At 35.8% G+C, this 26953-nt stretch overlaps 2 protein-coding genes across 4 annotated transcripts in view; both read left to right on the forward strand.

Annotated features, from left to right (window-relative positions):
* LOC128999480 (importin subunit beta-1-like) overlaps positions 1 to 11222 on the forward strand; it is a 33248-nt gene extending 22026 nt beyond the window's left edge. The window contains exons 12-17 of one of the 3 annotated variants that reach the window (XM_054426024.1): positions 1075 to 1182; positions 1369 to 1512; positions 2927 to 3147; positions 4227 to 4391; positions 7410 to 7496; positions 9653 to 11222. In XM_054426024.1, coding sequence (XP_054281999.1) covers positions 1075 to 1182; positions 1369 to 1512; positions 2927 to 3147; positions 4227 to 4391; positions 7410 to 7446 — 675 coding nt within the window. In that variant the 3' untranslated portion in view covers positions 7447 to 7496; positions 9653 to 11222. Of the gene's footprint in view, positions 1 to 1074; positions 1183 to 1368; positions 1513 to 2926; positions 3148 to 4226; positions 4392 to 7409; positions 7497 to 7802; positions 8115 to 9652 lie in introns of those variants that run through there. The other 2 variants (XM_054426025.1, XM_054426026.1) reach the window with 2 other exon arrangements.
* A 3074-nt stretch (positions 11223 to 14296) lies between these two features.
* Positions 14297 to 26953, forward strand: part of LOC129000039 (carcinine transporter-like) — a 34221-nt gene continuing 21564 nt past the window's right edge. Inside the window, exons 1-4 of the mRNA XM_054426888.1 lie at positions 14297 to 14348; positions 16467 to 16685; positions 22551 to 22730; positions 25922 to 26025. Of these exons, the coding sequence (XP_054282863.1) occupies positions 14298 to 14348; positions 16467 to 16685; positions 22551 to 22730; positions 25922 to 26025 (554 nt within the window). The 5' untranslated portion in view covers position 14297. The remainder of the gene's footprint in view (positions 14349 to 16466; positions 16686 to 22550; positions 22731 to 25921; positions 26026 to 26953) is intronic.

Below are 26953 nucleotides of genomic sequence, written 5' to 3' on the forward strand. Positions count from 1 at the left end.
TAGTTAAAAATTTTTATTGCTGCATTATTTCTTTACTTGAAAACACCACATTATCATAATACTACTTTATGACAAAGACAGGTTGGTGTAGTATTATTTAGAAAATTTGGTTAAGCTATAAAAATTGGTATCGGTATCAAGAATTGAGAATCAATACATTTTGGTATCAACACCCACTAATTGTTGAAAAACTAGTCTTGAAAAATTTGGAATTCGTCTTGAAAAGTCTGGAATTAGTCTTGAATTTTATAATGGAAATAAACTAGACACCCTGTGAGAGCATTGTATTTAGACACGTGATCACTGGTGGTCTCAAATATTTCCCAAGAGAACAGCTGTTTAAGCACCGCCCACTTCCTGCCAAACTAATCCGGTTAAACCAATGTGCTGATGAAAATTGTCCGGTTAAAGAGATGTCATTTCTGCCGAGTGTAGTCCGGTTAAAAGGTGTCCGGAAAAGAGGGAGTCTACTATATAGGCCTATACAGTTATACATTTATATTCTCTCCTAACAAACCTACTCATTACCAATACTCGTACTAATATATGGGTACTCATACCTACTCATTGCTTCTTAAATATCAATACAAAAAAAAATACAAAAAACATATAAAGCATATTACAGTAGACTACCTCTTATACGGGCACCTTTTAACCGGACATCGATTTAACCGGACTACACTCGGCACGTTGGTTTAACTGGACTAGATCGGCAGGAAGTGGGCTGTACTGAAACGACTGTTCTCCCGGGAAAGATTTGAGACCAGTGATCACGTGTCTAAATTCACAATGCTCTCCTAAATTTAGGTCAAATATTCGGGTTACATTTAACAAGTTTTTGGGGACGTTGGTTTAACCGGAAAACCCGTTATCCTGACTGGCCTGGTCCCGAGGAGTCCGGATAAGAGGGAGTCCACTTTATAGGAATTCATTAAAATCACTAGAGTGAGAATGTCAAGTATATTTATTTACAGTACAGTGATTTTTTAGACATCCTGGTTTTCTTTTTTTGGTTAGTTAGTAGGTTGATGATTAATGCAAGCTCGAATGTGAAATCTCTTGATGGTTGTTTAGGTGTGCAACTCAGCTGTGGGTTTGACTGGAGACATCTGCAGAGCTTTAAAAAACAAAGCTTTACCTTACTGTGATGAAATAATGACTCTATTGCTGGAAAATCTAGGGGTGAGTAATCAACTATATGTAGTAGCAATTAACTATTATTTCTATTATGCCACAGTTAAAAATTGTGTTTATTGCTACAAGCGTTTAATCAAAAGGATTTTTCCATTAGGTTGCAATTTTCAACTTGCCTGTCAAATTTTTATTTCTGGGTGAGTAAAAATTATTGATTTATTTATTATGTTCCAGGACAATACAGTGCATAGGTCTGTTAAACCACAGATTCTGTCAGTTTTTGGTGACATCGCCCTCAGTATCGGTCATGAGTTCAAGAAATACCTTGATGTTGTTCTTCAAACTCTAGTACAGGCTTCACAGGCACAAGTTGATAGGGTGAGAAACTAAAAAAAAATATATTTATTTTCTTTATTGATCTTGGCTAGGGGTAATATTCTACCTTAAAAAAAAGTGCTAGAAAAAGATTAACAAAACCAATTGATCAGCAAAAGTTTTTATTTTTTGTGGCTAGACATATAATTTTGAGGTTTTTACAAGTTGGGTAGGCTATACAGTAGAACCTCGATTACAAGACTAATGGCCAATGGGAATTGTTAAATAAGACACGTGTTATCATTGTTGACTTCTCCCGAGGTTTGCAATAACATGTGGTTACAGGTAAATAAAATTAAATTCTAGGGGATTTAAAAATTACACTTGTTATCAAGGGTGACTTGTTATCGAAGGTCTTGTTTTTACGAGGTTCCACTGTATTTCAATATAATCGGGATTATGCTCCCAAGTTTTAGCTAAAATTAGGGATGGACGGGATTAAATTTTTAGATCAGGACGGGATTATTATTTCCTTCCTGATTTTCGGGACGGGACGGGATTTTTTTCTGTGCATAAAAAGAAAGTCTTTAGTATTGCAGTTACCAAAAAAGACAAACGGAATCAATTTTTACCGTTTGTGGAACTGATCTATAAAAACCAAAAAATGGGTAACAATTTACAGGTACCTATAGAAACTTGTGACTTGCGGTCGAAATTACTCGTGGGTACGGTGCGATCGTCAAAATGACTGCGGTCACGGCCGGTGATCGTCGGTATGACTCGTGGTCACGGCATGATCGTCGGTATGACTCCGCGGTCACGGCGTGATCATATCGGTATGACTCCGCGGTCACGTCTGTATGACTCGTCACGGCATGATCGTCGGTATGACTCCGAGGTCACGGCACGATCGTCAGTAGGACTCCGTGGTCACGGCACGATCGTCGGTATGACTCCGAGGTCACGGCACGATCGTCGGTGGGACTCCGCGGTCACGAGGTGATTGTCGGTATGACTCGTGGTCACGGTCAATTGATCGTTGGTATGACTCCACGGTCACGGTGCGATCACGGGGGGGTCGTCGGTATGACTCTGCGGTCACGGCGCGACGGCGCGATCGTTGTTATGGCTTCGTCTCCTGCGTTCGCGGACCTATCGTTAACATCTCTCGCAATAGCGACGTCATCGTCACTCGCAAAGCGGCAAAATCGCCGACGATCGGACCAAATCCCGTCCCGAAAAATTCCCGAATAAAATGTAATCCCGTCCCGATAATCGGGAATATTTTTTTCCCGAAAAATTCACGAAATTTCGGGACCCGTCCATCCCTACTAAAAATTCATGTTGGTAGCCAACACATTAATAGTACCAAGTTTGATTGCTGAATCCAAAAATACAAAACTAATAACATCTTAGAAATGAAGCCTTGTTTTTTCCAATTGTCAGAAGCTTATACAATTGTCATGTATGTTGGCAGACTGATTTTGACATGCTGGAGTATCTGAATGAGTTGAGGGAAGGTATATTGGAGGCATACACAGGCATTATTCAGGGGTTGAAGGGTGATGGGCCTACGCCTAACCCTGATATTTTGCTGTTGGAGCCCCACGTACCGTTCATCATTCAGTTCATCACACTGGTCGCGTGTGACACTGATAAGGCAGATAGCAACGTTGCTGCGTGTGCTGGGCTGATTGGGTCAGTACACTAAACCTTTAGTAAAATGAAGGGATAACATCTAGCTTACCTAAGAATAAATACAGGTAGGCGATAGAACGTATACGTAAGACAATATCTCAATTCCTAGGAGTTTTTCAAGTGTAAGCACAGCTGTTATCTCTTTATTATGAAAATTAAAATCTTGGCCTAGAGCCTTTTCTTGAACGAAACAAACCTAGTTTGTATAACTGTTTGGTCTAATTTTCATCGTTTTCCACAATCACTGGAAATTATGAATATCTTTCACAGTCACAGAACATTATCCTGATTACTGCTCAGTGGTAACAGAAAAATAATCGTCTCCCTTGGTCACAGAAACATTACCATCGTCTTCCGTGATTGCGGCAAAACTCTAATCATCTTTGGTCATATGGGCATAATTTTCGTCTTCTGCGATCGTGGCAAAATTCTGATCATCTCTTGGGGTCGTGTGATTAACAAGATTATCTGGGTTTTGAAAATCTCATAGTTCTAAGAATTCTTTTTTGAATTCCGTTTATGGTTTCAGAGTTTGAGCAGCTACTCCAAAACTTGATTTCATACAGAATTTTTAAGCAGAATGTAATCAATAACCTAAATTTATATTTTGTAAAATTTATGTATTTGGTTTGGTTTTGTGAGTTTATGCGTGAAAACAGTTGTAAATAAATATAAATTATTATTATCGCTTGTTATTTAACTAGCTCGTCATGTCACATTTTTTGAGTTGCACCCACAGAAAACATACTACTATAACCCAGAATTCCAACCGCATAGTAAAAAGCATTAAGTGTTTTGAGAGAGCTTTGCCTGTCAATTCGTAGGTGGCGCCACCAGCATTGCCATGCACTCGGCATAGCAGTGCTGCCACAAAAAAAAAAAAAAAAAACACTTAATGTTTTTTACCATGCGTTTGGCATTCTGGGTTATTGTAGTATGTTTTCTGTGGTTGCACACAAAGATAGTTTTTCCCTTTTGATCCCCTCGATCTAGTCTGGATACTTTGCTTGTACCTTTCTAAGTTTGTTGTTATTTTAAATTTAAAATTAATAATGGTTGTTATGTTTTAAACATTTTAGGGACCTCTGCTCTGCATTTGGTTCAAAGCTGTTTGCAATGCTTGACGTTGATCCGGTGAATGAACTGCTGACTCAGGGTAGAAGATCTAGAGTTTCAAAAACCAAGACTTTGGCCACCTGGGCTACCAAGGAAATGAGGAAGCTCAAAGCTGCCACCTCTAGCTGGTTAGTATTACAATACTGCAGAAGAATATTTGGGCCAAATTGGCCTCCAGGGGACAGGGCAAAGGACTGCAGAAGAAAAATCTTCCTTGGGGGGTAAATTATGGTTGGTGTTGGCACTAAAATCGTTGGTTTGTGTGGAAAAAACACGTTTCGGAATAAATTAGGATGAAGGAACACACCCACAACTAACTTTGCTTAGAAAATACTTTCACCACTTTTAATGACATCAAATTTCATATTTCATCAGCTTCTTCAGTAGAATATACTGTAAATAATATTTTTCCATGCTACCTGCATTTTGCGTGTTTGTTGTACTTTCATATGGTTGAATTTGAAGACTAACCCTGAGCGTTAAAATCCTGTTTAAGTAGTCAAGTGAGATGAAGTTTTTTGAAGAAACTCCTAACCGATTAAAACGTATTAAATAATTCCTCGATCAGCATCGTACGTGTTATTAAATTACCTAATTTCTTGTAAAAAAAGCATCGTACGAGTGCCAATCGCCGATTTTGTCTGATGATTAGAGTGTCCAATCAAAATCGATCACAACTTACCATCTTATATATATATATATATTTACCGTCTTTTGAGGTATTTACAATATAAGTGTAAATGTATTACGTGTAAATGTATTACTACAAATGATATTTGACGTATTTTTGTTCTATCAGTTAAAATGTATCATCAGATTGTGATGTGTAAAAAAAGGAATAAGAAGTGAAAACTGAGTGAAATAGTCTTCCCTATGTCTTGCAAAATGCATTGGTTATTTCAAGCGATTTTCTATTATTAAGCTCAATTTGAAAACTTAATCTATAAAACCTCTATTGCAAAAAGCGATCTTAAATTTTTAATTTTATTATTAATTATTTTTATGTCTTGGATCTTTATTCTCTCCGTGTAAAGCATAGTAGCTATTTCCTCTATGATCAAGACTTTTTTGAACTTGATAAACAAACAAAAAATATTTTTAAGCCAAATAATTTCCTATGAAAATAACAACTTTTCCTCATAAAGTTGTAAACAAGGCAAACTAGTAGAAGACTTTAATATTTAAAGATGTAGATTTATCCATTTTCTTTACTTAAATGACCTAGTACAAGATATACATATTCCAGTTAAAAACACACACCACTCCATTATGGGAAAGGCTTGTTCACAGACTTTTTGTAACTTTGTTTAATCTTTCCCACCACTCTATAGAGCCAGCAGTCTACTGTACAAAGAACCCCTAAGAACAAAACCCTTATTTGTTAAACTTAATACTATTTAACTGGGTATAAAAATGTTTTGCTCGGAAAATGCTACGAATTGATTTACTAAATATCAACAACTTGTTTACAATAGTTTAAACATACAAGTTTTAGCCTACAAAAACTAATAAATAAAAAAAGAACTTTAACAAAAACAGTCAGAACAAGTTTTCCAAGAGGACTGTGTCTATATTTTCAATTATTCCATTCTGGTTTACATTCAGTACCTTAAGGTTTCGATCTGTAACTCATTGTGTCATAAGATTGGTTAAAGATTAGATCAGATAACTTCTTGTATACCTTCTACACTTATTACTAGGAATTATCCGAGTTTGATTCTTGATTCTTCAATTCCATGGATTATGACCAATACAATATTATGACTGTTCCATCCCAAAATCTCCTGTGAAGGAAAATTGTGATCTTTCATGTTTGTGATAATATTCTGCATGTGATCACTTCCAAGTTCAAACCAATCTCTGAGATGGCAGAAAATTGTGATAATCTCACGCAAACACAGTGCCGTTTTAAGGTTTAGATCGATTGGCGTAAAAAAAGCCAAAACTAGGGGACTGCAATAAAATTCAGGAATAAAGATAAATAGTCTTAAATTTTTTTATTTGAATAAAAATTGATACTCTTGCAGATTCAGTTATAGCTTAGGTGAATAGAGAATCTATTATTATGATTGTTATGAATAAATACTACGCGCTAAACTTTTAAAATGTTGAAGGACTGCAAATAATTTATGAATCTTTCTTAGTTAGTGTTAAACTGCTACATTTTTTTATTTACTTTTCATCTTCTGGAATCAGAATCAAATCTTGAATCGAGGATCACAAGTCAACATTTTACGAGGGTTGTCTGTAAATTAAAGTCTCCTGTCGTGTCCAATTGAGTTGGATCAAATCTGAGACAAGTTCTTAATTCATGCACTACTGTTCTAAGTGAATCTCACCCATATTAGTCTCATCAAAGTAGGTGATAATGTTGTGTAGAAAAATTTACGCTCCTGCCAAATATGAATTTGATGAAGAATGGGGGTCAACCTCGTCTGAAATACGTTGCCTTAAAAAGTTAAAAAATGTGGCGTAAAAAGTTGTCAGATGGCTGTACACATTTGTAAAATTAGACTGACTGGGGGTGTTGATCAGATTTCATTGAGGCAAGTTTATGAATGATTGCTTACTGGTTGGCAAGACTACTAGGATTTACCGTTGTTCTTCCTTGGTAGTTTTATACAGACCACCTCTGTCACTTTGGTAATCGTCTGAAATATGTTGCCTTAAAAAGTTAAAATATGTTCAGTCACACTGCAATCGGCATGCAAAATTCCCTCAATCTAGGTCACTGCCTCCAACTATACTGATGAAATACGACAACCTGCGAGCTCCCTTCATATTTTTTAACGTCCAAACGCTTTCCTCATATACGTCTATCAATTATTGGGGCTGTTCGATCAATTGGACTTCAATAGTGGTTAACACCTTTAACCATAGAACATGATTGATACTTGGCGGGAGCACAGATTTTCCTTCACTTCCTTTTAGATACTATGACTAGACTATATCGTTCCATATTGGTAGGATTGATCTAGAATGGTTGTGGATGAAGTAAAGTACCACAACGGTGATCTCAGATTAGAGCTAGCCCAATCAGCTGTTACAGGAGCTCAATTATGGAGACCTTAATTTACGGACAGCCCTTGTAGTATCTCACTAATAGGTCAGTGGTTGTTTTGATGATGGTGTTGTTGTGTCACTAGTGCGAGACCATTGAATTTGAGCGTGCAGGGTCCCTGAGATGAAAGTCCGATGCGTTGTAGAGTGACTGGGGTTTCACCTTCTCCGATGTATGTCCTTGTCTGTTAATTCAATCTTACTTCTAGTTTTGCATGACGTTTGCACCTTGGAATGTTTCAAGTGGAGTACAGTCTTTTTACAAGGTTTTTACATACTTTTTATATAGGTAGGCCTAAATATTTTTGGAACACTTCCTGTTATTTATTAATACATTATATGGTAAACATTTGACAAATTTATCAATTAAGTTAAAGCACAATTCCCTGCTTTCGTTTACTGCAGGTTGTTAACGCATAGTTATGAGTAGCTAATGTATTGTTGCACGCACAACTTTATTTTCCTGGTTTCTGTTGTAGACTAGGTCCTAGCGAAGTTGAGGCTGAAGAGAGTCAAAGACTGAACCACAAAAATATTTCCATTTGCAATGTGCATATTTTTCACTAAATTTATATTGTATATCTGTACATTATTTGTAAATTATAATATCTGTAAAATCTTTTGATTGTGTTTTAGTAATTTTAAAATAAATTGTTAATCAAAAGTTGTACATGATTGTAATATAGTTAAAATTAAAATTACTAGGTTTTAATTGTGCAATCGTAATATTGTTTTATCATAAATATCTCATTCTACTCATGAGTGATTCTGAGTATAAGATCATAAATCTGTTTCTGGATATATTAAACTTTTTAAACTACAGATTGTGTACAATGTAAATAAGGTTTAGAATTCCTTGTAACAAGTTATAATCTTATTTTTAGTTAATTTTAAATTCAATATACACATAACAGTTAGTTTTGGACCATCAGTCTATTGTAAAATAATAAAATATACCTATTAATAATTACAGAGAATCTCTATGTTTTTATGTTTTATTATTTTGTTGGTTATACATTTAAAATATGCTAACTAGGCTTGAATAGCAAAAATTAATTGTATTATTTATTCTGTTTAAAAATAAAGTCTTTTAGTTCAAAGTCTGTTGCAATTTAACTAGCTCTGATTTAAGCTATTGTAGAGCTATTGTTTTATAAAATGAAACATGAATAATTGTTTTACTTTTTGCAAAAGGCTTTTTCACTTTTTTTTTTTAAATTTGTAGAGCTGTTTAATACAATGACTAGCTAAAAGAACAACACTTAAATTCTTTTAACTTGGTGCTTGATTGTTGAATTTTTCCCTGGCAATTAGAAGCACTTAAATCATAGTTACTACTAAGTACACACGAGTTGTTAACAATGAACAAGGGACAATAACTAATTATGACTTTTCAACCTCATTTTATAATTGTTGTATAGTTTGGGACAGTCTAAAGCAACAAACTCGACAATCATTTAACAAATATTAATTTATATAATAATATAACATAAACTATTAAGATAAATATAAAACATTTCATTCAGATAAATCAAAGTTTTTAATTTACAAACTATGAAAAGCAAATTGTTTGAAAGTACAACAAGTAGTGTTTGAAAGCGGTTTTGGACAACTACTTCAAGTTACTTAATAATACTAAACAAATTCAGAGCAAAGCAAAGTACTTTCCTATTTTTTTTAGAGCCAACCAATTATGAGCTGTGATATCAGAAGACCAAATTGCAGGTCCAACATTTACATAAACCCAAACCAAAGCTCCTTATTGTACAATGTACATGGTTATTTTGTTATTCAGTGTTCCAGTGACTATTTTTTTTATTTTCACTATTTAACTAAACTGATGATCTATGTTGTACAAATATATAACTTGGGTGATATTGAGGAGAAAGTTGAGTAACTTAGGCTGTGAATGTACCTTTGTTGCAGAGAATCTTACAAAATATTAACATTATTGTGAGATTTTAGCGATTGCAGTATGACTGGTGGAAGGAGCGTGGTTGAAACGAGGTGAAAATGATACAGTTGATGACTGAATGGGAAAAGTTGCCACTGCTTATAAAAATGCTGTCTGATTCATATTTTTGAATCCTTTCTATTTCAAATTGATTTAAAAAATAAAATGATAAATTTCCAGCTTTTGTACTGTTAAAATATCACGTTGCATTCTCAATAATCAAAACAAGTGGGGAAAATAGCATTATTAAAGAGCTCTTACAATTTTTTGATTATTTTACAAAATCACATACAGTCAAAAGAAAAAAATACCAAAATATCTGTGTTAGCTAAATTTGTAGAATTTTTATCTTAAAGAAGTTTTCCCTCTTTGCAGATCCAACCTAGAATGTAGAAACGGACCGACTGTCGTTGTATTCCTACTTTTTGGTTGTCTTCTGCATAAAAACCCCACACAACTCTGGTTGGAGCAGGCAGCAGTTTCCGACCAGTGAAGTGCAAGTAAAGTGTGAAGTGACGACAGTGTTGTGCGTACGAACGTATGCGTGTGATAAGAGGGGCGGACTCCCTATCCTTGTTTATATCTTCAGGAAAATTAATTCGGTCAGCTCTGTATCCGGCAAAACGTCTAACATATCCAGTGTTACAATTGGTTACTGAGAGATGACGATGCATTCCGACTACAACAGGTGCTTCACTCTTCTGATAAAAAACATTTGTTACATTCGACTGAAGTGCCTTGGTTTATAGCTCAGGTTAATTTGTTGCTTCCTCAACCAAAGATTTTCGCACGTCGTTTAGTGTGAATTTAATTTTTAAGTAGGATTGTCCAAATTAGACTGTTTAGTTTAAAGCAATAATCAAAGTTGTTTTGACTGCAATCGCGACCTAGTCTTTAGAAGACTTCTTAACTCAGTCATGTCTATTGTAGTTTGTTTCCTTATTAAAATTGTTCCATGTTTTAACCTCGTTTTGAACCATTTCTATTGTAAATGTTATTACTTGTCGAATTTAAATTCATTTCCGTAGCAGGTTTATTGTCTAAATATACTTAAGCCACTTATTTTATTCGGAGGTAAATAAGCTAAACGACTTAAACACTAGGTTATCTTATTTAATAAATTTTGACAAATGCCACAAATGTTACTGTGATTGATAGGTTAGTATAAAGTTCTTACGCGGACTCATTGTATTCCTTTTAGTCATTGCCGGTACAAAAATGTTTCCCGTTGCGTTTATATTTGTCCTTACCATTTGGTTAATGAACGAATTTTTAATTTTATACTTTTTAAAATTTTAATATGTTTTGTACTTTTATTTATATACGATTGGACTAATCATATGTATATTAAGGATCAATTTAGGACGGTTATATTTTGATAAACCGATAAGACTAACTTAGAATGCGTTAGGTAATTAGTAATAGGTTAAGCTGACCTGAGCTACCATTAAAATTACACTGTGATCGGCGATCCATCGCCCGAATACTTGATTTATTCCTGATAGTGTGATAATGCGTCCCTCGTATGTGTGTAGTCTATGCCAGCCGAAGTGTGTTCCAAACACTTCCAAAGGTATGGAAGTTATAATTGCATTGTATCAATGATGTTTGTAAGTACGTATGTCTGTTATTGTTGACCATTGTGAGTGTGTATGAGTGAGTGAATGAGTGAGCGAGTCCAGTGCCATGACAGTTCAGCTGGTCATATCCGTATCCGGTGGCGACCCAATCCCGTAGCTCCCTGCTCTAGCTTGCTTTCGTCCCCACCAAAAGGTAATCGTTTAAGTTTCATTCCCTCGTCTATTAAGTATGTTTTTGAATTTTATTGTTTAAAAAGACCTTTACTTTGTTAAAATCTAGCAAAATTATTTTTAAATGAAACAAAACTGTTTGTGTTAAAAAAAATACATAGTTGTATGGAAATAAAGATGCAGAATCTACAAAGTATGGTGTGTAGTTATTTACTCCCTGTGTGCCTGCATGGTGTCAAGAGCTGAGATATTTATTGATCAAAGGGCACAAAATATAATAAAGCGTATAAGTTATCACAAGCTATTAAAATGTGAATTACAATAACAAATTATAAAAATACCCATGACATACTCAGTGGCGTGCCCAGGATTTTGTCCTGGGGGGGGGGGGGGGGGGGGGGGCTAGGGCCTTTCCTGGGCGCCAAGCGGGTTACCGGTTTCCCTGGGAATATTTTGGTAAATCCCTGTTTAATATTGCTGATTTAGGCTATCTACAAAAACAAAAAAGTGCTAAATATCACACTATTTTTATTTTAGGAATTTAATATAAAAAAATGTTTATCCCTGGGGGGGTCCGGTGCCGCCCGTCCCCCCCGGTAGGCACGCCCCTGGACATACTGCTATGACTTTAGTACGCCTATCCTAGGTTAATTACCGTAAGAATAAATGTTGCTGAAGCATTGCCTTTTTTTAGTTTTTGTTTTATTTGCCAATTAAGTTGTGAATCAGTGAGTATCAATTCCTAGGTAGTTAAATTACTTTGTAAATTAATTGAAATTGAATTTGTATATAAAATGATTTCTCCATTCACATTGGATGCCAGAAACTAAAATAGTCTTTAGTTTTTACCACACTTATGGTAAAGGCTTTTTATTACATGTCCTCAAGAAGTTGAAATTTCTTAGTCAACGAGGCTTGTTAGAGAGGCACCTAACAAAAGGTGTTCATATGAATAGCATGGATAATTAACATATACAGGGTGAGTTTTAATTGTCTCCCCCAACTTTTTTCTACATTTTTTTCAAATATCAATCCCAGACCACTTCCAAACATTGTTGGGTAGTAAGTACTTCATTTTGACAAGGTGGTCATTTCCGGCCGCCATCTTGGATCCGCCATATTGGATGCAAAATATTTTTTTCAAATGTAAAGGTGGGGTTGTGACCCATTATTTAGAACTAAATTTTTACCTTGATTACAATGCCACAAACCGTTTTAAAAAATCTTGATCCATTCTAAAGTTATGAGGCCTTTTTAAAACTTTATTTTTAGCCCATTTTAACATTGTGCATTTACAATCTAAGACCAAAATCTCAAAATAGTGCTAGATAAAGATAAGTATACACTACCAGTCATTGTCGACCTATTTTCACTTGGTTATGACGGATGTATTTTTTTCGGCCGCCATCTTGGATCCGCCATTTTGAAATGTGATAAATTATTTTAAATATGAAGGGGGTGTTGTGACCCATCATTTCGAACTACTTTTTTAAGCTAAACTCAATGCTGCAATCCGTTTTTTGTTATCATGTTTGATTTTGAAATATTGACATTTTTAACAAAAAAGTTGGAATTTTTCATAAATACAACTTGATAACAAAAAACGGATTGCAGCATTGAGTTAAGCTTAAAAAAGTAGTTCGAAATGATGGGTCACAACACCCCCTTCATATTTAGAATAATTTATCACATTTCAAAATGGCGGATCCAAGATGGCGGCCGGAAATGACCACCTTGTCAAAATGAAGTACTTAGTACCCAACAATGCTTGGAAGTGGTCTGCGATTAATATTTGAAAAATGTAGAAAAAAGTTGGGGGGGGGGGCAATTAAAACTCACCCTGTATAAATATATAAGGGCCAAGAATGGAGTCCTGAGCAACAAATAAACTATAATCACTTTTTACAATATACTACAGACTTATTTGATTGTTCCAAGTTACGTTACAACAATACAATTGATTTGAACCCATGGTAATTTTATGCATTTAAAAACGATCTTGTGAATATACAGAGTGATTGATATAAGTGTGCCAGCTGTTTTATTCGAAAACTAAAACTATAAGAGATATCAAAAAAAGTTCAATGCTAAGTGCCTTGGATTTTTATTTTGAAAACTAGCTGGCCCGACAGACGTCGTCCTGTCCTAATATGGTTTTATGTCAATGCTCGTTCATTTTCAAGATGAGCTCGTTTGCATGGCTCAATCACGTCCTGGTTGAAGTTCGTTTGCTACGCTTACTCACCTTTAGGTTGGAGCTCGTTCGCTGCGCTCACTTACCTTCAGGTTAGCTCATTCGCTACACTCACTCGCGTTTTGGTTGCAAATTAGCTGTTGTCATAAATAAAAAAAAAAATAATAGTGCTGCACCCTGTTGGTAAACCTATTAACTTTTTAATGCTATTGAACATCACAGAATCAAATTGTGGTTGAACCAGCTGTTAAGATTCTTTAATTCCATTTAAATATGAGTACTCATAAGGTTAACATGGGAAACTCCAGAGCCACTGGGGCGGAGCCCTTTTGACGGATTTGCACCAAACTTCACACAAACCATCCTTGAATAATGCTTAATAATGCCTGAAAGTTTAATTACAATCTGTCGAGCGGTTTCGGAGTCCATAAAGAACAAGCAAACATACATACATTGGATTTTATATATATAGATTTTAGTCAAGTCAAAAAAAATATTTTAGCCGCCATTTTTCCAATATGGCCGCCAACGTTGATTTTTATTATGGAACATCCTGTATTTTATGATGTATTCAGGTAGAAAATGTAATTTTTAGACAATTTTACTCCTCTGTTTTTTTTTTTTTTTCATAAACCTAACTGTTTCAAAGATAATAATGGTTAAAGTTGTGACATTTCAAATATTTTTTGAGTAAAACAGCTGGCATGCTTGCTTAGGCCTTTATCGAAACTCTTTCTCATGCCGAAATTTATAAACTTAAACCATTATTATCTTTGAAACAGGGTGTTCCATAAGAAAAATCAAAGTTGGTGGCCATATTGGAAAAAAGGCGGCTAAAATATTTTTTTTGACGACTACAATTTTTAAAATAAAAAATCCAAGGCACTTGCCACTTAACTTATTTTGATATCTCTTAAAGTTTTGAATAAAACAGCTCGTACACTTATATCAATCACCCTGTATAAGCTCTTCGTGTTTTTCATTCATTTTAAAACTATTGGCTGTAAACCATAGTGGAAGGAAGGGGAGAGTAAGTAGGGGATGTTGAAAGGCTTCCTCGGCAGTCAGCCCGGGAATGACCAGCAAAGAGGAACCTCAGCTACACATTCGCAAACAACAACAACATGTGAGCTCTGTACCATCTAGCTAGCATTAGTACTAGTGATGTGAAAAGTTCTGCAAATTAACACAATCTTACAATATCCCAAGTTTGTCCCTTGTACTTGTTAAATTTTTAATAAAAGGTCCTCCATTAAACATGCTTGGGTGTGACATTTTGTCTGAAAATTTTTTTTAAACGGTCCGTGTTTTAGTTTGAAAATACCACTGTTCTACGATTTTGTATTTTAGTTCAGAAATTCAAAAAAAAGATTTACAGCATTTTGTATTTAAAAAATTAGGAATATTAACAAAGCAGTCTATATTGTTTTCGGCAACACGCTATATTTGAGAAATATTGTGGTATCCATACTAATGCCTAGCTCTTGTATGGCACAGATAAATATGTATAAAAATGCTAACCTTTTTGATGACAAGTCCATACTTCTCAAGACAAATTATGATCTGGATCAAGGATACTCTAGCAATCAAACGACAAACCAATCAACTGCGAAATAGTTCAATACATTTAACAGCATCAACAGTTAACTGCCAAAATTCACACCGATGTGAATATGTGCAGAACTCTCATTTGATTTCAAAAATTTATTTTGGCTCCTTTAACCTCTAGAAAAATGTATTGTCATGTGAATATAACTTGTTGTGAGAGTAATTGATAGACACAAAACTATGTTGTGTTGCGGAACTTAAAAACTGATTTTCTTTGCCCCAATAATTTATTTAAAGCCCAATTATCAAGAACAGATGTGCAGATGATATTAACCAGAAATCAATCGAAGTTTGTTGTTTTTGGTGCATGCTCTTTACTTAATACACCTTGAACTGGGTTCCCTATCAAATCCTCAAAAGCTTATTTAATATCAAAGCATCACCTCTCGACCACTGGTAGTCGAGGACTGTGGTTATAATAGATAGTAGGTTTTCAAATAATAAGTACTAGGGTACTAGCCAACCTGTGCGAAGAATTCAAACTGTATCCTTCTCAAATCCCACTTATTGAAGTACACAACATACAGTTATTACTGCGTGGTAAGTGCATCATTGATTTAAGTATCTTGAGTCCTTACTTCAGGAATAGATGTTGATGTAGTTTTAAATTTTAGATATTTTATCTTTTTAAAATATAATGTTTTGTTGTTTTTGTTTTTAAATGTTTACAGAACCTCTTTGAACACTATGTTTCAAGTAATTATATGGCCATGTACGATTTTTGTGTAGATGGCTTTGATTGTTTTTAGTTTTCACTGAAAAAACGCACCCTTGACCAAGACACATAAAACTGAATGTGTAAACAATTGGGTCCAGCATGTGCAAGTGCAATCCTTCCTTCGTTAGCGTCTGACCATATGCCTTATTTAAAGTCATGGCAAAGGTAACTTGTAAGGGAAATTTCTTCTTAGTCAGATTGAAAGGATTTCAGACTATTGCGTAGTTAATGACAGTTTGACCGGAGTCATCCAACTTCGCTTTGATAGTGTAGGTGACTAAGTGAGCTACAACCCATCTTTGACCTTGCTTAGGTTTCTCATCAACATGAATAGAGTTCTTTTTAGGATGGTTTATGGTTTATGGTTTATGGTTTATGAGGTGACGAATCTAAAGGACTTAATGAGTTAAAAAGCTCTAATGGATACAACAGAGCTTTTTACGTCCCTTGGTAAAGAACCGAATCAAAACTGATATAAACCGTTTCCTTTTGAAAACAAACTCGACACAACATAACCATTAATTGAAATCTGTAGTAAAGAAAAGATAAGAGGTGATGTTTGAAGATGGAATTCCTAAATATACATAGAATGGTCGGTAGGTATGTCAAAATGAAGGCTATGTCGTAAATAAAGAAATATAAAAGCCAAATAATCCATGCGGTACTTTAGAGTTGTTCGTGTTTTAGACTCCTTTGTTTAAAGTGAATAATCGTTTTTTATCTCTGGGGTTATTTATTGTAGAAAGCACAGACTAAGTTTGTTTGTCGTCATAGATTTATTTATTTTTTATTTCCTCTGGCAAGACACCAAAAGAAGTACAAATAAATGTAATAATTCCTTACCAATTGAAGTATGGGTTCTACATATTTTATATCACCTTGAAGTCCTACCAAGCTTTTACCTTGAGTTGAATCCAGGATGGAATGGACTTGGACGATTTGTTGCCCCAAGTGGGAGAGTTTGGCAGATACCAGAAGCTGCTGGTCTGGCTGGTGTGTCTACCAGCTTGTGTACCGTGTGGTTTCTGCGCTTTCAACCAGCTGTTCATGGCAGACACTCCCGACCACTGGTGTCTGGTGCCCGAGTTGATGGAATATGATGTTCAACTGAGGAAACAACTCGCCATCCCAATCAATGTAAGTATACGTGCTACGTGTATTGTAGGTATTTGTCTTTTCTTGTTTTTTAGAGGTTGGAATCTATTAACGTTTAGGGACGTTGCGATACCACAAATTTTTGTGTGCTTGGTATTGATATGGTATCGGAATTGCAGTTGTGACCACTATAATATCGCAACCAAATGGTCGATACCCCAAGTATCGAATCAGTACAGTCATTGGTGGTTATAGGACCTTGTTAAGAGGATGGGGGGCTACCAGGGGGTTTCCCAAGGGGGGTCGAGGGGTACTCCCTTGCAAAATTTTTTTAAGCCTTAAGGTGGCCTTTGTTAAGCAATTTTAACGTCTAGAACTGTGTCCGTTAAGTTCCGTTAAGTTTTTAGGACGAAATATATGTTCAAACTAATTTTTCCAGGGTCCAATAATTGGGGGGGGGGCTTTATCTCCTGTAGCCCCCCTTGGGACCGCCACTGAGTACAGCATAACTCTTTATAGTGTAGGTAGATATGCTGTACTATCGACATACTTTATATACTCTAAATTAGTAGACAGTATGTTTAATACCATACTATGTTATCTAGCAAAAAGGTTGACATTAAGATAGTAAGAACAGTGTTTGGGCCATTCCCTTACAAAAACATTAAAAATGATGTTATTGATATGTAGTTAAAAATTATCTTAAATATTCATATTCTTTTTACAGTGTTTTCTTAGGTTTGATGTCTTTTAAGCTATGTATGAATATATTTTTTAAGGGAAAAGGGTATTTCATTATTTGTTTTGCTTTGAAGACATGTTTCAAACCCTTTCAAAATGAGTGTTTTGTAAAAGGCCCCCTCATATGAATATAAAAACAATAAACTCTATTATTTCAGTCAATTAAAACCCCGTTCAACCAAATAAAATGATATAATCGTAAACAATAACGCATCTTCTAGTTATATAACAAAACAGTAAAGCACTAAAATCATGAAATTAACTCAAAAATAATAGAAACAAAATTTTGTCCAATCAGTTGTTTTGTAGCAATCAGTGTCACCGGACATGAATTAGACACGAAAAACGAGCTTCAAAATGTACAATGGGATGGGAAGTCTACTTGTGTTGGTTAGTCTATGCAAGTATCGTATGCTAAACAATAACTTTACACGATACTAGAAAACCTAGACCACCATAACTTCAATCGTTCTATTTGACACAATAATAATGTTCAATATTAGATTTTATTCCAACCTTTTGAGAACCCTATTCTAAAAACAAATTGCTAACCACAATTTCCTTTTTTGAAATGTGTCAGGATTAAAATAAATGCTAGATCAACAGTCCGGACAGCTGACATATCCAATGTCAGGTGTTTATCAGAGACCAGCGACCCCGAGAAACCTTACCTGACTGTAATCCCATTATGTCTTTCAATAATCCCCATTGATTTTGTTCACCTACCCTTGTATTATGCAAACGCAGCAATTAAATGTTAAATCCCAAAAATAACTTTATGGTTTTTCATCATTGGATGGTATATAAAATTTATACCGTAGAAACAAAGACAATGATGAAATAAATAATAGAAAATAATATGTCACTATAGTGTGGTGGCTTTGTAAAAAGATCACATACTTCTTTATAAAAGCTATTGAATTTGACTGGTTATTCTGTGTCCTACCGTCAATGAGTTTATACGGGGTTGCATGATTTTGAGGCTCCTAATTTGAAATCACTATTTAAAATTTCTTTGAGCTAACCCTACCATTCTTAGAAACATTAATGTATTGTTTTATCATTACATCGAGCTAGTGTCAAAATGTGTATGTTTGCCTGAAAATGAGTGTATCCATCGATCTCTATTACTGCAACTGGATGGCGCTCTGTGTGCTGGGTTTTCGGTCCGGCCACTCGGCGCTCCCCCCACCACATAACGTCTGAGCTGTCTCTCTCTTACTTATTACGTCTTATGGCGTTTCCGTGTTTGCGCTCACAAAATATGCTATATCTCTGTTCATAGTGGCTTGATTATCAATTTATTTACACAGTTGTAATCATCTGCATAAAATTGCGGAGGTTATGGTATATGTTTTATATCAAAATAATTCTTTTTTAGATTATACTCAATACTTAAATCTACTAAATACGGTTTGTTGCTGCCACTTTTTAAATCTATATAAATAATACCCCCGCCGCAGCAAACCTGCAGACTAAGCGAATTTCCATTTCCCTGAATGGATTTACACTAAAATGTCTCCTTAAAATTATCACATTTATTCCCTATTTAAAAAGAATCAGTTTAAAACATACTTAGGTTTGCTGCAACAGGGAGGGTAAAAGTGTTTTTTATGTAAAATGTTAATAGTTAGTAAGAAATAAAAACATTTTCCAAATTTGGGCAAAATATGTTTATAAACAAGCAAACTACAACAGTTTACTTATTCTCCATAAGAATAACATGGGAATTTTAAATTTACAATTTTTTGGAATTTTCTCCGTAACCATTAGGCGCATTATAACGCTTCAATATACTAAATTATTTGTTTTTTTAAGCTCTACAAAATAGTTTCAAAAGAAATTGCAAAATTTTATGTTTTTTGGGTCAAAAATGGGAAAAACCCATTTTTACCCCATAACAGCCCCCATAAACCCCCGTTCCCATGGTCCGATCATGCTGGTTCGCGAACTCGTTCGAATAAACGTAGGTTTACACGTTTGTACCAAATTTCATCAAAATCGGATCATTTTTGCTCGAGTTATCGCGCTAACGGACACATATATATATATATATATATAAATATATATATATATATATATATATATATATATATATAAATATATATATATATATGAATTTGAACGGATGGTGTTTTTGACCTCTAGGGACCTCAAAACGAAAAAAAAAATCGGTCCCGGGTCCAGGTCTTACCGTGAGTACTACGGTAATAGCTTATTCCCTATATGGGAAATTCGCTAAAATTAGAGTTTTGTCTGTACATTGCATAGAATCTTAAATATTTCGGTTATTTTCTTCATTTCATACTACAAGAAAGCCGAAACGCGTGTTATTTTAATTTCTGTCCGTCTTTCTGTCTTCCTGTCTTTCTTTCTTTTTGTCCGTCAGTAACAGCATAGACAAAAAGAATTAAATATAGACCGTCAGCTGTGCTGCGGTTACCATAGGTTCTGGCGCACACCGCTGGGATCGCCACGGTAGTTACAGCGTACGCGCTACGTAAACTTCAGCGGTGTTCGCCCGAACTTATGGTAACCATGGTAACCGCAGCACGGCTGACAGTCTATATTTAATTCTTTTTGTCTATGGTAACAGTCAAGATAGCTGTATAAAATTTTGTAATAAGTGCCATATTATTATCATTATGACTAATAGATTAGCTGTTGTGATTTTCATATAGTATTTCTTTTTAATACAATTACGTACTTACTATTGTGTTAGTTATAACTCTTTCTTTTTATTAGTACTGTAAATTAAATCCTCAAATTTATACTTTACGTAATAAGATTCCTCATTGTATTGTTTGTGATGTATATTTTATACAACCCGTACGTGGAACGGGTACACAGCTAGTTAATTATAAAGTTGTTATCATTGCCAATGAATTTCCTATGTGTTTTTTGAACAGTTCAACAGGAACAGTGCATTTGTACAACTTTTGCCGAAGACCGAATTCCCTAATGTCCTTTAAATGTCCCTAAATATGTTCCTTGACTTACAATTTATTGTGGCAATGTTGAGCGCGACTATTTTGACAAAACACTGTTTTTATTAAGAAATTGAAGCTGAATTAAATACATCATAACAATACCAGAAAATCGAGGTTACCATTCCACGAAACTACCAAATGTCAAAATTGTATAATTTTGAAAACTTAAAAACTATAATTGTGACTAAACTTCACTAATCACTGATGCTTTTGTCATAAAAACAATTTTTATCAGGTTTAAAGGGATTTGTTTGTAAGTACAAAGAAGTATGCATTTAGTAAATGAGATAGCCTTAGACTTCTGTATTTTAAAAGGCCTAATAATAATAATTTAACTAAAAAAATATCAAATCAGGCACTTTTATTGTTTTAAAAATGGTACATCGGGGTTTTTACTGTTTATATAAATGAAAACACGTTCTCCCAATATAAAGTGTATGGCAGCGGTGACGCGGTTTATACGTTAGGTTGTGGGGGGAGCGCCTGACCGATACGTGGGTGTCTCTGAGCGGTACAGCGCGCGATCCAGTTGTAGTAATAGAGATTGATGGTTTAATCATACTTCATACTAATATTATAAATGTGGAAGTTTCTTGTTTATTTGCTTCAAGTTCAATCACATATTAACTACTGGTTGGATTAAGCTGAAATTTGGTATGATGATAGCTTACGTTTCCGATTAACATATAGACATACTCTTATCACAAAGATCCTTTCGGGCTCCGCTCCGCCCCAGTAGCTCTGGAAAATCCCATGTTAACCTTATTAACCTTATTCATATGTAAAAGGAATCAAATAATTTTTCCAGCTGTTTCAATTAGTCAAGTTGGTTCTATGATATTCAATAGCATTAAAAACTAAAAAAATTATAGGGTTTACCAAAAGGAGCACTATTATGTTTTTTGCATTTTTGACAGCTAATTTGAACCAAGCAGCAGCAAAAAGCTCTGATCATAGACAAAAAGAATTAAAATAGACTGTCAGCCGTGCAGTGGTTACCATAGGTTCTGGCGCACACCGCTGGGAGCGCCGTGTAGTTATGTAGTTCGTAGGCCGTAACTACATGGCGCTCCTAGTGGTGTGCGCCAGAACCAATGGTAACTGCAGCACAGCTGACGGTCTATATTTCATTACTTTTGTCTATGCTGTGATACACAATGGGAACTGTCAAAGTAGGATTGTTTACAGTTATGCTTATGTTTTTGATTTATAAATATTTTGTGATATTGTGCGAGTATTTGGTAATTTACTTTTTACTATTGTTTAGGTGCAGTAACATTATTATGGCTATGGTAGATGTGTTATACTATAGTATACTGTACCATAAATTAAAAGAATCAAATTTTCTCAAACTGTGTCCTCTCCCATTGCAAACACAAAGCCCGAGTATAACTGCAATAAGCATTTTATACTTATAAGCCAACCCCGTACGAAGGAGGGTACTCAGCAAGTAATGTATAAATGTATTGTGTCTAGCTTTGTTAATAAGTCAGACCAGCTGTTTTTTAAGCATGCTGTTTATTTAAATATCAATAATTACAGCTGAGATCAGTTTCAGACCTGTATAAAAGTCAATCGGTCCTGGGTCCAGATCTTACTATGAGACCTACAACACTAATAGCTTATTCCCTCTATGGTTAATTTACCACTTTCTTCTATATGGGGAATTCGGTAATATTCCCTATATGGGAAATTTCCACATTTTTTCCAAATGGGAAATATGCTAATATTCACCTTATCGGAAATTCACTAACAGGCTAATTGTAACGTGGAATTGAAATGGCTAACTTACTTAGTGTATTGGAATGGCATAGTAATGTATCAGTCAAAGATACAATGGTCTATGCTATTCACATTCATTTTAACACAAACTTTAAATCTTCACTCATAGGTTTAAGTGGCTGGTGTCATCATTAAATTCTCGGTTTTCTGGCCAAAGCCGTGTAGAATGGGTATTGAACTCTAAACGTGTGTACAAAGTGTAAATACCTATTTGACGCAGCTCTCACCGGAAGACCGAGAATTTAGTGACTAAATTTATATGTTTCCTATTTGTCATCTAAGTTTGAAGCTGAACTTTACTTCTACAATCTACATCCTTCGGAACAGAATCACTCATAAGAGAGTTGATAGTGTGATAAACATTTCAATTTGATACATACATGTTTGGCTGTAGGAAGACTCAGATAATGTGACATCGTACAGCAAGTGTCAAAGATACAATGTCAACTGGACCCAGTTGCTGTCGGACTTTGACATAGACAGCCTCACTGCTAATGTCAGCTGGCCTGTCGTCAGTTGCAACCAAGGCTGGGAATTTGACACTTCCGTCATCTCCTCCTCTATTGTTATTGATGTGAGTATATCAGCATAGAAATCAAAAATTACTTAATTTCAAAAGAGTTAAGACATTAAACACTGTGCTTTGTGTTACCATAGGGGGCGTTAGGGGGTGTTACCATAGGGGGTTACTGATTTTTGGCTCCAGTAAAAAAACACCTGTTAAAATTGTATCATTTGTACCTATATTTCGTACCTAGGGCCGAAAATGAGGTTTTGCTGGCTTGAGATCAATTTTTACTTTGTCTTGAACTTAAAACGATCAAGATCTGCAAAACCTTTCTGCCCGTGGTACAAACGCTATTTTGCACTACACTAGACAAAATTGACAAAATACACTAACACTCAACACAACTGCAACTTCAAAGTTATGTGAATAAATATTCATAGGAATAAGTAATACCCCCGCCGCAGCAAACCTGCAGACTAAGCGAATTTCCATATGTCTGATTGGATTTACACTAAAATGTCTACTTAAAAATTTAACATTTATTTCCTATTTAAATAGAATTATTTTAACAGGTACTTAGGTTTGCTGCATCAGGGAGGGTAAAACTTTTTTTGTAAAATGTTAATAGTTAGTAAGAAATAAAAACATTTTCCAAATTTGATCAAAATATGTTCATAAACAAGCAAACTACAACGGTTTACTCATTCTCCATAAGAATAACATGGGAATTTAAAATTTACATTTTTTTGGAATTTTCTCTGTAACCATTAGGCGCATAGTAACACTTCAATATACTAAATTATTTGTTTTTTTAAGCTCTACAAAATGGTTTGAAAAGATTTTGCAAAATTTTATTTTTTTTGGGTCAAAAATGGGAAAAACCTATTTTTACCCCATAAAACCCCCCGTAAACCCCCGTTCCCATAGTCCGATCATGCTGGTTCGCGAACTCGTTCGAGTTTATCCCGCCTTACACCTTCAAACCAAATTTTATCAAAATCGGACAAAAATTACTCAAGTTATCGTGCGGATGGACACACACATATATATATATCTCTATATATAGATATATAAAAATTTGAACAAATGGTGTTTTTGGCCTCTGGGGACATCAAAATGAAAAAGTAAATCGGTCCCGGGCCTAGGTCTTACCATGAGACCTACGGTAATAGCTACTTCCCTATAGGGAAATTCGCTAAAAATAATAATAAATAGTAGCTAAGCAGCGGTGACAATAAAACAAGTCCATTGCAATGCATATGGATACAGCTTGTGTATTAAATACAGTATAGATTAATGTTTGAAGTAAAAATGTGAACAGCTGATTTTTGGCTCTAGGGCCGTAAAAACCTGCTCGGTCCCTAAATGACGATAACAGCTGGCATATGCATATCCCATCCCTGGCATATATGGACAGCAATACGTAGCTTTCAGCCTCCAATTAACATTTGTAAAACGGCTGAAACATCGTAATGTGGTGAAAATGAAAATACAAAATTCAAACTATACTTTTTGGTGCCTACTTTTAACATACAATTTTATTTATTTATTTATTTATTTGTCATGAGAGCCGAAGCCCCCTGACTGCATACCCGGTACCTATCCTTTAGGACATACCCGGGCCCCATGATGTAGGCCGAAGCTTAAGCATCAACCTTTAGCACATCATGGGCGGATGACTTAAGGTCATCAGGCTCGCCGGCTGCCGAAGCAGACCCTTCGGAAGCAGGGTTGCCCCTCAATCCTAACCAGGGATTCCGGCTGCTTGTTTAAGCGTCACTCCACCTGGGTTCCACTAGGTCAGGACCTAGAGGTCCATGGTGGAGCGCCCCGACGCATTTAGTGCAAGCAACACTCGGGACCTATCTAATCCCTGACAGGCAGAACCCGCCATCAATAGCCAGGAGGAAGGGGACCGTCAACCTCCCATTTACACCACTACCCGATCGAGGCCTTACCCATTGCTGGGAAACCAGAGATAACCAGAGCGATAGATCCCCAGATACCCCTGGCGGGCTCGGACCCAGCACCCGATCTACTTCGTTTGCCCGTCAGACCCAACATCACTGCCAGGCCATCAGGGTTTCCCAAAAGGAGGCAGGTATAGAAGTGGGACCCACCCGGATGAACCTATCCACCAGAGGTGGCGACACCCTTGACTCAATTGAGGTTCCGGGAAGAACCCCCCACACTCAAGATAACCATACCGTCCGTGCTCAGAGACAGGGATTGGTTTGCATAAGTGCCTACAAACCGTTGCCCTCACACTGCGGAAAGTTACGTTGCCCTTGAGTGTCCCCGTGAGCTACGGGTACTTGCCCGTTTTCACCTCCAGGAAAGGTTACTTCCAAAGTGGAGGATTTGCCACACTGAATGCTGGTCGCACACAACAAGCAGGCCGAAGCCCAAAGAACCACAGACACAGGTAGGTTAGAGATTATGATGCACTTCCATCTCTCCTAGAGCTAAACACCCCTCCATCCTGGATAAAGGAATGTCACTGGGACCATGTCTGTGGCCTACTTGAAAATGCCGATACCAACACGGAGCATTTACCTCCCCTCTGGGGGCTAGGTATTTCACCTCCCAGGACGAGGCTACTTCCAAAGTCGAGGATATGCCTCACAAAATGTCAGTCGTACACAACAGGTAGGACTCAGTCACAACCACAAGCTACAGGCAGGTGAAAGATCTATGAACTTAATCAACACTAGCAGAGCTGAACACCCCACCACCCTGAATGGAGGGAATGTCACTGGGTACTCTCACTTTGGGTAAACCCAAAGAGGCTGGCTTGTCCAGTCGTCCATAGCTTGTGGTCTACCTGAAGTGCCGGTTCCAACACCGGGCAATTACCTCCCCTCTGGGAGAGCTAGGGTCCGCGTGGTCGCCCAGGCCACGAACCCACGCAAGCGTGGGCCCCCTGCGGTTTTTTAACATACAATACAAAAGTTTCAATTAAAGCAATGCTGCTTAAAAATCTTACTAGAAATTAACCTGCATGGTCTGGAAGCTCTTGCGTGAACTTAGCCGCTATCATTGGTGACATGGTCGTAGAAACGTTTTTTCGTCCACTGTTAGAGGAGGTATAAGAATCACTAGACGAGATCAAGAAGGTAGATCTCTTACTCAATTTCTAAATAAAAGGAATGAAACCCATTGTAGTTTAGTAATTTTGATTGGAAAACCATGTCGTCCGATATAAGGTTTTGAAATTTTAAGCTTTCTCTGATCGGCAATATTTACATATGTTCCAGTACGAGCTAGTTTGCCAATACGACATCTACCCTACATACGGCTTGGTTGCGCTCAACGCTGGTGGCCCAATAGGAGTTTACATGTTCGGGATAATAAACGACAGGTAACTGAAGGTCAGCAATGTTAATGTTTTGGTCTCCATTACTATTTATATGTATTTTATTTGTGAGCGGAGCGAAGTGAATCTTTTTGGGATCGACTTCAGTGCAAACTTTCTAATACTAAAACTCAATACCAGCTGAACATATTTTAGCAATTTTAGCCAAACTTACCAAGGTCGTTTTAACAAATGTTTGGAAGGTTTGGACAAAACCAATTTCAATTTTTGAAAAGGCCTATAATTTAAAAGTAACTCAAAGTTTTTAAATTTTAACATTGGCTTTTTGGGTGGCCATGATGGCTACAAAATATGGGTGATTTTTACAAGTTATGGACTTTTTTTAATGGATAGATATCTTCGTAGGAAACTAGTCTTTCGGCTTTTGTTAAGGATTTAATTAATAGGATTACTATTTAAGTTGACTCTTGATTACTAGAGGCTGCAGAGTTTTGTATGTGTTGTTGAATCAGTAGTCATTTATGATAATGAATAAACATACAGTAAGGTGTACTAAAGAGTTTCAAATCCCTTTCTTCTCTTTAGCAACATGTAGAACTCACAGAATCTCTAGAAAGGGTTTAAATTCAAGAAGTATCTGTTGGATTTAAGAGTCTAATCTCGGGATTTTATATGTGTTCACACTCACCGTTTTTCTAGTTAATTTAATATTTGGATAATGGAACCTAATTTGGGAAGCTCAAGTCTCAAAACTTTCCAAAAAATAAATATTTATTTTCTTGATTTTTAATAAAAATGTTAATAATTTAAGTTTTTTAGATAGGAGTTTTATAGTATATTATTTTGATGTAAAAAAAATTATCAAAATGTTGCTGCAATTCCAGTGTACACTTTTAAGAAAGTCAATCATCAATTAAATAATTAATTCCAAATAATGTAAATAAAGTGAAAAGAGCTTTCACATTAGGATCTC

This window comes from Macrosteles quadrilineatus, unplaced genomic scaffold, assembly GCF_028750875.1.
Source record: "Macrosteles quadrilineatus isolate MER2022 unplaced genomic scaffold, UCM_ALF_1.0 Scaffold_8__2_contigs__length_117827958, whole genome shotgun sequence".
NCBI classification, from domain to species: domain Eukaryota; kingdom Metazoa; phylum Arthropoda; class Insecta; order Hemiptera; family Cicadellidae; genus Macrosteles; species Macrosteles quadrilineatus.